The sequence below is a fragment of the Protopterus annectens genome, chromosome 2.part1 (assembly GCF_019279795.1).
Source record: "Protopterus annectens isolate FY-2018-M chromosome 2.part1, PAN1.0, whole genome shotgun sequence".
Classification (NCBI taxonomy): Eukaryota; Metazoa; Chordata; order Ceratodontiformes; family Protopteridae; genus Protopterus; species Protopterus annectens.
The window spans coordinates 682,051,815-682,065,491 of NC_056729.1; the positions used below are offsets into that span (position 1 = coordinate 682,051,815).

Here is a 13,677-nt window from a genome sequence, read left to right on the forward strand (position 1 = left end):
ATTGCATTGTGATAAGCCTGACTGTAGTAATTGTAGGCATATTAGGGGTGGCTATATAACCCTAAAATGTACAAAGATGTTATGTGATGGGTATAGCAGATGAAGAATAGATAAACAGCTGCTGACAGAATTGCTAGTTATGTAATATATTAACCATGATTGACAAAACAGCAGCATTGAAATGAGTCTTTTGTGTGTTTATACCTAATGTCGAGTGTGATTTTGTTGCAATATTCAACTATGAGTTTGATGAAAGCACTTTTGGCTACAGCTGTGATATAAGATGGTCCACTAAGGAGGACTGGGTCTGACTTTCTTAGTGAGTAGGATTGGGTCCTCTAGAAAATGAGATTTGTTTTAGCAGGGGGCAGTGGCAGTCATTGAGAAGCTTATGATAGTATGTTTAGTAGAAAGGAAGCTTTAGTGTCCACAGGGAGCCAGTTGCATTTTTTAGTGTTAGGCAGTGATGCTCTGAGGGTGGAGGAATGTGAATGGAGCATAATATTTTGTTTCCTGTCCTTTAGAGTGTCTTTCGGTGTTGAGGGGAGTGTAGAGTAACATGGTAGTGCATATTCTAGTTTTGTGATTAGCAGCTTAATAGCAATAGCATGTCTAACTTCCTTTGTCAGAAGGTTTCAGATTTTATATGCTACTCTGAGTTGTGAATGAACCATTTGTGTTTATGTTTCCTAATAACTGCATTAAACTGATAAGGAAATAATGTAATGAAATAGTTTAATGATTTGACACAATCTGAATAAATATTGCAAGTGAGAGTTAGTATTTACAATGATATTTCATACTCAGTAAGTGACTATAAAAAGCATCACTGAAAAGTTTTCTTCCTGTGCACACTAGGACCGTGACTTTGGTATAAAATGCAAACAAATACCATGTAGGCATGTAACCTAATAACCTTCCTGCTTTATACTACTCCAGAGACCACACACCTTGAGAGGTGAGTCTTAACCTCCAAACTAGCAGTTATCTCTGAAGTGGAATTTGCTCTCCCAGGAAGGTGAGCATCTAACAGATGCTCATTCCTTTCTCTCACAATTGGACAGCTGGCACTGGAGCTACTAAGTGAACTCAGGTCACCAGCAGCACAGACAGACACACTGACACCTTATTATACTGCCAGTGGAGCAGCAGCAAAGTACTAAAAAGAAGATACTGCTGAAGGACCAGTCCATACCATCAGTAAAGGAAAAGAAATATGTGTCTATCAGTATGTAGCTTTTCTAGAGGAAACCCATTTCTTGAAACAGTGACCAAATCAAAGTCTCAACATTTTCTTTCACATCCAACCGAGTGGCAAACATTGCACACATCTTTAGAAAGTAAGCCATGAGTGAGTTAGGCTACAGGCTGAAATAAAGTCAGTCTCATATCCATGAGAAGGCATCCAAGCCTATTATACACAAACTGTGATGCTATCTGAGAGGTCTACAGAATAAATTTCCACATCTTAGCAGTACATTAGACCCTGGAAGCTGCTGATCAGATAAACCACACTCAGTGTAGTATGTTGTCATGCACAAGCATTGTGGTTGTAATGCACTGAAATCAATATTTCTAAATATTGTTTTTGTCGGCTTTCTTTAGAGACTGTGTGATTTCACAACAAAAGGACTAAAAATCTCCTACCTTCACTTTAAGCACCAAGAAAAATTTGGATTAATTATACAGTACGAGTTGCCAGAAGTGTTTGTTTCAGGACAGCTGTCATTCATTGAAAGGTAATTACTGTGAGATAAGAAAATGCCCTAAGATAGTGTAGCTAAAATCTGCAACATATAGTACTGTAAGATAATTATTGCTTGCACTACACCATACATAGGAAATAACATAGTATGGACTATAATCTCATGCATATGGTATGTGCACATTGAAAGCAGCAAGCTTTTGCAGCTACACATTCAAAATATGAATGTGAAAGAAAGCCACAAAGAAGTTAGACTGTGGAAAGCAAAGCTGATTATGGGAAACAGTAAAATGGACCTCTAGTCATTCATAAAGGCACTATAATATTCCTACTGTCATATGAGGAACACTCTGGTCTCCAATGAACCTAAACAAGTGCCAGCCATGTGAAACCTACTGAAAGAAATTGTTTGACTGCTGTTTACTTGAAGTATGCTTTGACTAGCTAAATTTGCCACTTTTAGACACCAAACCACTGTTTTCTTCAACAGTGAAACTTTAAAGAAGCATTAAAGAACAGTAGCTGACTCTAGTCTGCTTTGGTGTATGTTGCTTTAAATCCACTCTGATTTGACTTCTTACACATTTATATTCAGTGTAACCTAACATTTACTCATATGTCTATAAATAATGTACGACTCATTTTTTGTACCACGTTCAGATCTGAAGCTGAAAATGTTCCACCTGGATCAACACACTACTCGGGTTAACAAACTGAAATAAATAAAAGAATAACTAAATAAACAAATAAATACAAATTTGCCACATGTCAGTGTACTGCAAGCAGACATATCTAACATCACTAATAGATGAGGCAGAGGCAGTATAATTTGCTGGGGAAAGGCCACAGTGTTTTTTTTAACTTTATGCAGTTTATACACAATGTCAAATGCCTGATCTTGATTAATAAAAATAATTACTGACTTTTTGAAAATAAGTGTCTGCACTGCCTCCTGTAATAAGAGAAATGTGCCTAGCTCATTCCAACAGTCCACACTAACTGAGAAGCTAGGACCCTGGATAGAAGTCCTGTCAGCTAACATACTACATGTATAATGTGTGACCCTGAGCAGATCATGTACTTTCTAATGCTGCAAGATCTTCCCCTTTAAAGGGATATGAATAGAAAGTCCACACAAATGCTAAATTTTATATATATATATATATATATATATATATATATATATATATATATATATATATATTGATGTGCATGCGCGCACACAGAAACACACACACACACACACACACACACACACACACACACACACACACACACACACACACACACACACACACACATATATATATACATTTTTATGTACATATAGTTGTGGTAGGAGAAAGAACCTTGAGGCTAGATCATCTAGTTAGAACACATTTCATCTATGTATGCTTGCTTTACCTCAAAATATTAAGAATATTTAACAGGCTTGTAAACTGCAATATAACTCACAGTTTATTTTACTTTGGGATATGATCAGAAATGCTGTAATAATATAATAGACTTTGCCAGATATTTTGTAGTGATGGTCTTACAATGCACTAATGCATCATAAATAAGTTGTACTTTGAGACTGATGACAGAGGTTTGCTATATTACAACTATGATGTCACGTGGCATTGAAACCTTAAGCATAATGACAGAAGGCTACTGTTCTGATGCTATAAGGTTGCTAAACAGTAGAAGTTAAGTCAAATGTTTGTTCTACTACCACAGGCAGGGTACTTCTGTAATAAAACTCAACTTAGATGATGAAGTATGGCACAAATGGAAATGCAAGCCCTCCACAGATGCCCAAACGAAATATACCTCACTATGCAACCCAGCCAAGCAATCCAGCCACAGCTACAAAAACAACCACTACCAAAACAAACAAATCTCATTTTTAACCAAACCCAAATATACTAGAGAGAAATCAACTTGTTGACTGGTAAAAAAAAAATCAACACAAATCCACTTCCCTGAATCCCTCCAACACCACCACAAACAAACTCAAGTGCATTGACTTTCACAATGAGTTCAACATCCTGTCATAAATAAAAAATAGCAAAGATTTACCATCCCAACAGGCATCCTCCTGCCCCTTTACATTCCTCTATTTCATCTCAAAAAGGTTTGAACTAAAGTGACAGAAACACAAATGGAGTTAATTCAAATAGATACTTCCCCAGGCTCAGATAACCTAGCCCCTTGGTTCATTCACCTTTCTAAGGACTTCATCTCCCACCATGTCACTCACATATATAATCTCTGCTTAACTAATAAGATTATGCCTCAGATATGAAAAACAACAATACTCACTCCTATTCCAAATATACCCAAGCCAACTACTGCTTTGCAATAACGTCCTACCCTAGTACTTCCCACTTTAGGTAAAATAGTTGAAAAAATTATTTGCAATCAAGTTATTGTTCATTTAAGTCAATATCATCTTCTATCCAGGAAGTAACATAGATTCTGGTCTGGATGCAGCTCCATAACACCTCTCTCCTCCCTAACGGATGACATCCTATTCAGTATGAACAAAGGCAACCTAAAAGGAGCTATCTTTATTGATCTCAGAACATTTAATCTAATTGACTATAACTTGCTATTTGACAAATAAACTGAAATAGATATTAGTGATGATGGCAAAAATTGGTTTATAGATTTCCTCACCAATAGATCCTTCAAGGTGAACGTAGGCACCACCACCTCTGAAACAGCTCCTCTTATGAAAGAGTACCCCAGGGTTCCACTTTAGTCCCTCTGCTATTTTCCATATTAATCAAAAACTCCCATATGATCACCTACAAATCCTCAGCCAGTGACTAATATGCCAGAAACGTATACTCAATCTCTCAAAAACAAAAGCAATGTTACTTGGAACCAACCAAAAAATAGCCCAAGCACCCAGCTTACTTAATATTGAAAATGTTAATGGTATCACCACAGAAACTACCATATCCTTCAAATACCTTGGCATTTAGCTGGAATGATTTCTTAACATTCAACTACACATTCAAAACACATGTAAAAAGATCATCACACTATTGTTCTGAGCATACCTCTCAACCTCTTACAGCAAGAAATCTGGGCAACATCACAAATAATGGGGGGACAAAGGCCCAAAATAGAGTCACTTTTTAAATATTGCTCTTACAAGCTTAGAAAGTTGACAGAATAACAGGTTTTGCATTAGCATTAATTTTTCTGAAGGATATAAAGTCTGAAATTCAAATGTCTGTCATTATTTTCTGACTTCAGTCCTCAGTGATTTGCTAGTGATTTTCCAGAAAACCACAAACTTTAGGAGAAATAGACCAAAAATATGAGGCAAAAATCTAGACATTCTGCAAAAATCTGGACAGTTGAGAGGTACGGTTTTGGGCAATCAAGCTATCACCTCTTCTGTCCAAGCCACCCAAAGTTGCAATAGGCAAAGGAATACTCATCTCAACTCGAATATGGATTACCCAGAATAGCTGCAGCCTCAAAGAAAAATGCCACCACCTTAATAACCATATCCAATAAATCTGCTGGTTCATTACTAACTTGTCATTAATGAACACCACTGCCTAATTTTCACCAAAGCTAAATGACTCCCAGTGCATTTGAGAGCCAAACTCCTACTAGAATCACTAATTCACAAAGCATCTTCTCCTGAGGCATCTTCCCCTCTTACTCATAAACTCTTCACCAACATACCACATATAATCTCAGGAGTATCTCTCAGTCTCAACCCACCCTACTAACTCCAAAAACTAAACTCTATTGCACTGACCATGCATTTTCCATCCTAGCACTTAAACTATGGGACTCCATTTCTTCCTCAATCAGAGATGTCCAGAAGTACTCTGACTTCAGACAACAGCTCAGGAAACACCTTCACCCAAACAAAGTGCAGGTGCACTCACACAGGTCGCATTACATGAACCCTGCAGCACTCTCATAATCCTTTAGTCTTGTTTCATCCTTATCTCATCTCGTCATCCCCTCACTTACCATTTCTCATTCATCCTACCTTCCTCTTCTCTTTGCGTCTCTCACACTTCCTCGCCTTTCTAATCCTCTTCCCTCTGCATGCCTTTCTCACCATTTCTCTGTCTTCTTCACATGATATCCTATCCTGCAACTATTCTCACTTGCTTCTTCTAATGTCTTCATATCTCTCTATATAATGATATGTTGCTATCCCTGTAGCATAAGCCATCTCAGTCATTGTAGCTACATCTTATCCAGAAAGGTCTGCTAAACCTAATTCCATTGTCCATCCATGATTTGACATTGCAAACTGTTTTTGAACTAAATGTTAGCATATTCTTGCATCTGTTAGTGTGTATATGTTTTTAGCATATCCTTGTATCTGTAAATATGTTTTGTTCATTTCTTACTTGATGTTTTTTCACCCAGTTTGTGCCTGCAAATGGTCTGTTGAGATCAGTGCACCACTGAAGTAAACAAATATAAATAAATAAATAAATAACAGCGGCCTTTGTCTGTGAGAATTCTACTGGTTACAGTTTACCTGCCCAATAAATTTATAACAGTCTCGTATGTGCATCTACCAATATCCCAAGTGAACCAAATTTTCAAACATAAACAGTTGTAAATATTCAACCTTGTAAAGAAACCACAATGCATATCACCTGCTATTATTTTATTATTTATGTCTTATTTATTTGAATATATTTCACATCAGTATCTGAAGCAAGATACATGATGTCACAAAAATACATGCAACAGAAAATAAAGAGATCAATTCTATGTAAGAAGGTGTGTTACTTCCATCTTGGAGAGGCATAATCTTATAGAATTCCTGCGTGTATCAGAGGCACTTACAGTAATTTCATTGTGTTTCCCTAGTAGAAATAGTTCTATCTATTGCTGTCTATACACTGTTTTATGTAAATGTATACAGAAAAGAAATAAGTACTGTAATATATTCATGCATGTGCATGTTTATTTTGTAGTTGACTGAAAACTCGCAGGTCTGATCTTCATCACCACTGATTTGAGGGAGTACCACCAGCCACGCCATGTGTACCAAACAATACCATTGTCTGTGTCAGCTGAGTAGGGTCCATTGTAGTACAGGCCATTGAGGTTAGCAGCATGGCACCTGGATGAAAGAAGCAAGGATATGTTTTAAAAAGAATGCATTTAAAAAACTATAATTCACGACAATGAACAACTGCAGAATGTATAATTTTGTGAACTATAAAATGATCAGGAGTTTGTTCTACCTCTTTCCTTTTTGTTGTGTTGATTCTACCTAGACAGTCCATCAGCAAGTCCTACCATTATTAATTAGCTATTTATTTCATTTTCTTAAAAGCAGGTTTTAGTATGACTCAGCCAAAGTCCACTTACAGCACAAATAAACTCAACAGATTAAAACCTAGAGATACATTTTTAATAGCAGGCAATTAACTAAGCAGTCTGTTTTCAGAAGAAAATCAGAATGCACCCAGATGAACATTGAAAAAACATGATCAGCACACTCAGACAGAAGTCAGTGTATGAGTTTGAACCGCAGACCCTGGAGCTGAAATAATGCAGCACTATTCTCTCTACAACCATACCTTCATTTTCCAAATCTGTTCTTGATCAGCTTAGTAGAAGTAATACCTACAACTAAGTCATTTGTGTTTGTGTCTGTGAGGGTGGGCAATCTTTTATATTTCTTATCACCTTTGATTCAAATCAGACAATCATAATCAGTGACCTTACACACTTGCAGTGACCTTAGGAATGAAAAATATATACACCCAAACCTGATCTGTAATTCCATATTTCTGAACTGCATTATTATCAGTAAAAGTAAACATTCTTTATTAAATAAATAAGCAATGCAGAAATACTTTATCCTCAGCCATATAAGGAATTGAATTCTTAACTGCCATGTTGTATGATGTACAAAATGCAAAAGAAAGCCTTTTTTTCTTATCTGCGTTTATCATTTCTGTGTGTCACTTTGGAGACGTAAAAAACATAAAATGCTTAACTGATACACACATATCTTTATCATTCTTCATGTAGAAAATGGCCTAGTGTAGAGTAATGTAGCATCCATATGCTATTATGCTCATTTTTACAGCTTATGGATGCTATAGTAATGTGGCATCCATAAGCTGTAAAAATGAACATAGTAGCATCCAAGTATATTGAAAGATATGTCCTATAGCAAATTAGTCATATTTTTATGAATACTGTGCCATTCCTGTATGTTCAATAAATCCAATGCCTCAAGTAGAAACAGCTGAAGTTAGAAATTTGCTTGGGCTGGTACTTACCGACTCATATAAGCTTAGTACATCCCCTCAAGCAGTATAAATGAAAGACTGCCTGGACTTGCTCAAAACAGTTTTCCCATGCTTACTTACAAATCAAATGTTATTTAACAATGCATCAAATAAGACAACTACCACTTTCCTATTACATATGATCCATCCTTTTGTAAAAGTTAATATTTATGACACTGATTACCTCTAAACAACTGGCAATCTAGTAGATACAATGAATTATTTTCAATAAATGTGACTTTAGGGGATATCCAAATGCTAACACCACATAAATCAAACATACGCCTATTACTTACCACCTAGGAATTCTGCTACATTTACATACACATACCATATGCAAAAGAAAGTAGGTCAGCCAATGAGAACTAGTATCAGTTCCCATCAAGACTATTTCTCATTGGTTATGTGCCTTTCCATCATTTTTACTGATGAATACTGAGCAAAAATACCTAATCTGTCCATTATTTTTCTCTTACCATTAATACACTGACCATATCCCCTCACCTGTGCTAAGTCCATTTTTATAGAACTTCTATTAAGTTAGATTTATTCTTTTTGTAATGGAGCTTTTCTCCCTGGGCCTCCACTGAAAAAGGACCTGTGTTTCCCAGTAAACAAATGCAAAATAAATAAATAAATAAATAATAGGTTCATAGGAAGTTACTAGGCTAATGGCCCTGGAGCCCTTAGTCATATTTAACCCGAGTTGGCCCATTTGTCGGTGGTTAGGTGACTGAAGTTTGCAGAGGTAATGGTCTATGATAGTTAATACAGACTTCCTCTGTCCAGGAGGGACGTGGGCATCACCCCAGGAGCGAATTTGAAGTCACCCATCCATTGATCTAGGTTGCATTTGAATGAATTGGAAGCTTGTTTCAGAGAAGTGGCAGTCTCACAGGGGTGTTCAACCTTATGGCTTGCTAGGGCCGCATTGAGTGAACAGAAATGGTCTTAGGGCTGCATATAAAATATATCATATAGTTAACTCTTTCGTTGCTCTGGAAGACCACAGTCGACCTCCTGGCTGTACTGTAGGTGCATTTGAACAATGAATAAATATAATAAATGCCTAATATTTGCCTTAAAATTCTAATTCTCATTCTAATTCTAATTCTCTAACCTAACAGCTAACTCTAACATCTTAGTTAATATATGTATGTATATATATATATATATATATATATATATATGTGTGTGTGTGTGTGTGTGTGTGTGTGTGTGTGTATATATATATATATATATATATATATATATATATATATATATATACACACACACACACACATACATATATTTTTTTTACAAATAAACATATAGTCACTACAGCACTAGCATTTCTCACTGGGAAAACCATTCCAGCAGTCCAGCTACGTAAAATGTCAACATCAGCAGTCCTACAATACTATAATCCACAAAAATAACCCAACAAATTTGCAATAAAGTAAAGAATTCATATTACTGACTTAATAAAACAATTCTGAATAAGCTACAAAAGGGTCTCACCCAAACAAATAACTGGTGCTGGAAATATGGCCTCAAGCTAAATGCCAAAAATGCATCATCATCCCCTTTGAGGAGAGTGATGTCCCCACAAATTATCACATTAATAACAACGTTGTAAGCACGCAATAAGTCGTATGGTACTTGGGCACCCAGGTTGATAGAAACCTGACTTTTGACCACCACGTTGCCTCCGTTGTAAGGAAAGCTTTTTACATAGCCCACTTCATTAGTAAGGGTATCTCATCCAGGGACAAGGAGGTCATAACATCCCTGTATTCTTCCTTTACAAGAGCCATTATTGAGTGCAATGCCCCTTTTGGCATGTGCCTCAGCAAAATACCCTGCCAAAAGAAAGACTACAACCATTTCTGACAAAAAAGTTCAAAGTTCACGTAGTTATCCAAACAGACTAAAAAGCTTCTTGCTTTCCTCTGTCTCTCACTGGCCCCTATAAATTTCATCATTGGCTTGCTTTCCAAGCTAAGAAAGATCCTGCTTTAAGAGACTTCCTCTACCTCAGAAATACTAGTTATACTTAGAAGCTCACTACAAAGACCACAGCCTTCACTGCAACATAAACAAGCCACTTTTTATGGACAGGTTCTTGACACAAAAGCCTTCAATGTCTGTAAAAAGCTCCTCTCATTATCAAACAATGTAGTTCAGCAACACGATGGCTGGATGGATAGCCATAAATGTAATCCTTGGGTAAGTAGCATAGCCTTCATCACATCAGATGGAAAATCCACATACTAACCTTTCCCAGCTGGATAGCTAAGATCTAATATTGGTTACTCAAGTCTAGTTGCCCAAATAGAGTGGCATGTTTAAGTAAGAATTCCATTTGCAAAATTATATTCAGTATACATATTAAATCTCTCTCTCTTACAGACACACACACAAGCCCCTACTTGTAAAATAGGCAACCTCAGTAATCACATGACACCCACTCACTGAATGAAATTGTCTGGAAGTCAAAATATCTGAAAAAAAAATCATAATAGAGATGGATTCAGCCATGTAATTTCCCACTACCAAAAGGACCATCAATAAATCAACAAATAACTGCTCGGCAAAAAGTAAATCAATAAGAAAACTATAAACTATAATGCTACATACTGGTGTAAACATATAACTTGTGTCAATCCCCAGGTTAATCCATACCAAAAGATTGTTTCAGAGCTTCAGCTATGTACAAACAGCTTTCTCCTAAAAACATAACTCATTGATATTTGCCTTGCTGTAATTATAACTGTAAAAAATGTTTTTAAGTTTATTCTGTACCTCAATGATTCTCACTGTTACGCGATGTAATCTCTGCCGTATTGTATGAGTACTACATCCATAATTTGCTGTCTCTCTCTCTCTCATGTATTGTATTATATTGTTTTGTGTTATTTTTCGAGCTTTTCTCCCCGGGCCTCCGCTGAAAATGGACCTGTGTCCAGTCGGACTTTCCCGGTAAACAAATGTAAAATAAAATAAAATAAATAAAAATAAACTTCCCTCCAATCTAAAGCCATTTGACATTCAGACATTTTAATTTGTGCAGAAGTTACTTACAGACTGACAGTTTACTGAGCTGTAATGCTGACCTTCGCTTTTGAAAAAAACTAATTCCCAGACTTTGTCAATAGCTGAAAGTGTAGAGAGGATTATTGATTTGTTATACATTTATTTATTTTTGGAAAACATCTTTAAATCTGTTAAATTGATTACACACCCAGAAACACAAAAAGTTATTGTGATTATGTAAACCACAGACTCCTGCAAGAAATCAAACTTACATTAGCACTCTATGCTTATGTCCGAGCAGATGAATCATACCTGTCAATTCCAAAAGAGGTAAAGTAGCTTAATAAGAAGTTTATTTGCAAGGTTACATGGCAGTTTATATTGGAAATAAGCAGATATTAAAAAGGCTCTCTTTTTCATAATCATGCCGAAAAGTCTTCCAAGGTAAATGCAACTTTTGATTTAGTATGGAACCATACCTCTCAACCTTAGAGCAAGAAATCTGGACAAAGCGAAAAATAAAAGTGGGACACAGGCCCAAAAATAGTTATGCATTATAGACACCATTGAAACAACTGTAGCTACAAACATTATACATCACTTATAATCTTTCCATCCCATTATTGTCAATTAAACATTATATGGCTCATTCAGTCCTGCCTTCTTTTGCATCAAAGAAAACCATGCTTTGAAATGACAAATGCATTAAAATAATGAATAAAACACATTGCATCAACATCCTGCAACTTCCTACCTGCAAGTAACCACAGAGCTTTCACTGAAACTAGGACTGTTTGTTTCCCCAGAATGACAGCTCTCCCTAAATAAGTCTAATGGTATACAATACAATCTACCAGTATCTCGACTACATGAAATAAATTAAATTATGGCCTGTAAATTGAAAGTACACTTTGTTTAATTATACTATATTTCTAAGCCCACTTACTATATTTTTTCAGTAACATCCCAATATCCATTTCCAGGTCACTTTACAAGACATTGGCAGTGGTAGACTTGGCATCCTTCAGAACCCCACAGGCCCACGCTAATACATTGTCCATTAAATGTAAATATCCATCCACTGTAAATGGCAAGAAACTATGTCTTAAAAAATCTTCTTCTGGCATGCGTACCCAAGGATTAGGTTTTGAAACAAAGAAACATATTCTCCACAGTCCGTAAGTCTCTGTCTTTAATAATCATTTACTGTTGCAGCACTCCCAACACACAAGCACACACATACACACTAAAATCCCCAACATTTAAAAAATGACATTGTGTTCACTTGATTTGCCAGTATTGATGATCCACCAAAGCTATGCTTACTGTTGTCCAATCTACCACTGCTTAGAACCCACCAATGAAAAAACAGTACTAGGTGCTTTTTTGTTTGTCTGAAAAAACAATACAACTTTATATGCTACAGTCCCACATAGTCGGTCCACTACTGACCCATTAACCCTAGGCTGCTGTCTCATTCTTACTCAGTGGAACTGCATTACCTAGGATGACTACTTTTATTTCCTAAGCAAAAGACACAAATTGGAAGATGAGGCAAAAATACAGACATTATTTGAAAATCCATACAGTTAAGAGGTATGAGTTCATGTTCCATACAACACTCTCCCTGTCAGGAAAGCCGCAATTTAATGAAAGTGTACTCTTAATGTATGATATATTTGTGAGCTAACTTGTTTGTGTTCAGTAGGTAGACTGATCATTGTTAGCCTCTTTGTGCATGCGTCTCTCTCTGTCATGCACACATATACACACATACACACACACACTCTTCTTCTACTTTCACACACAGAATTCTGCTTTCATGCATGCACTCACTCACTCCATACTTGCCTATTAACACAGGTAATTGCTGTCCCTTTCAAAGGCAACAGCGGCAAATCCATACATGAGTCCCTCTTCAGCGAGAACACACACACTGATTGTTCGGCGCAAAATAATGGCGTAAACACACTGACCCTGTTTTGGCTCAAAAACAAAACTAGAAGGGTGCTTTGGCGCATGCGCACACCAACATTAGCGTTACAGGTCATGGGAGTGAAAAACACAAAACAAAAAAAGTGTTTTGGGGCATGCATACATCGATGTTGCAGTTAGAGGTTGAGGGCCGCATGGAAAAGCTCTGAGGGCCGCATGCAGACACGGGCCACAGGTTGGACATGTCTAGGAGATGTATCTATCTCTCCAGCATGACCTGTTCATGTCAGAGGCTAGGTTAAGATCACTGGAGTGGGTGACCCTCCTGCAGTTTGATTTAAAAATGTGTTGCATTTCCATCAAGGCCGGGTCAGAGACTGCCCTGTAAGCCAAAGGAGAAAAAATATGGTTACTGGGCTTTCAGTCTTTGCACATAAGACTTGTTTTGTGTACATCATAATTTCTTGGTGAAAAACCTCTGTGGTCACTCCAATTGTTGCCGGTGTCTGGTGAGGTGCATGCTAAAGGGACCATTGTACTCAATTAATGGTCTGATGAGGGTCAAGTATAATGGAATTACTACATCCTGAAATCTAGATGGAATACCTTTACTTATAAGATGTGCCACAGAGAAGGATACGCGGTGGTCAAAGTTCAGATTGCTATCAACCTGAGTACCCAGATCATGTACCACTGGATCTACCTTTAGGGGGTGCTATCTATAATGTAATT

General features: G+C 36.8%; 1 protein-coding gene across 2 annotated transcripts in view; it reads right to left on the reverse strand.

Moving 5' to 3' along the window:
• Positions 1 to 6,340: 6,340 nt before the first annotated feature.
• The window catches only part of FGL1 (fibrinogen like 1), a 399,209-nt gene continuing 391,872 nt past the window's right edge, over positions 6,341 to 13,677 (reverse strand). For both annotated transcript variants that reach the window (XM_044062419.1, XM_044062420.1), the window contains exon 8: positions 6,341 to 6,809. In XM_044062419.1, the coding sequence (XP_043918354.1) occupies positions 6,650 to 6,809 (160 nt within the window). In that variant the 3' untranslated portion in view covers positions 6,341 to 6,649. The remainder of the gene's footprint in view (positions 6,810 to 13,677) is intronic.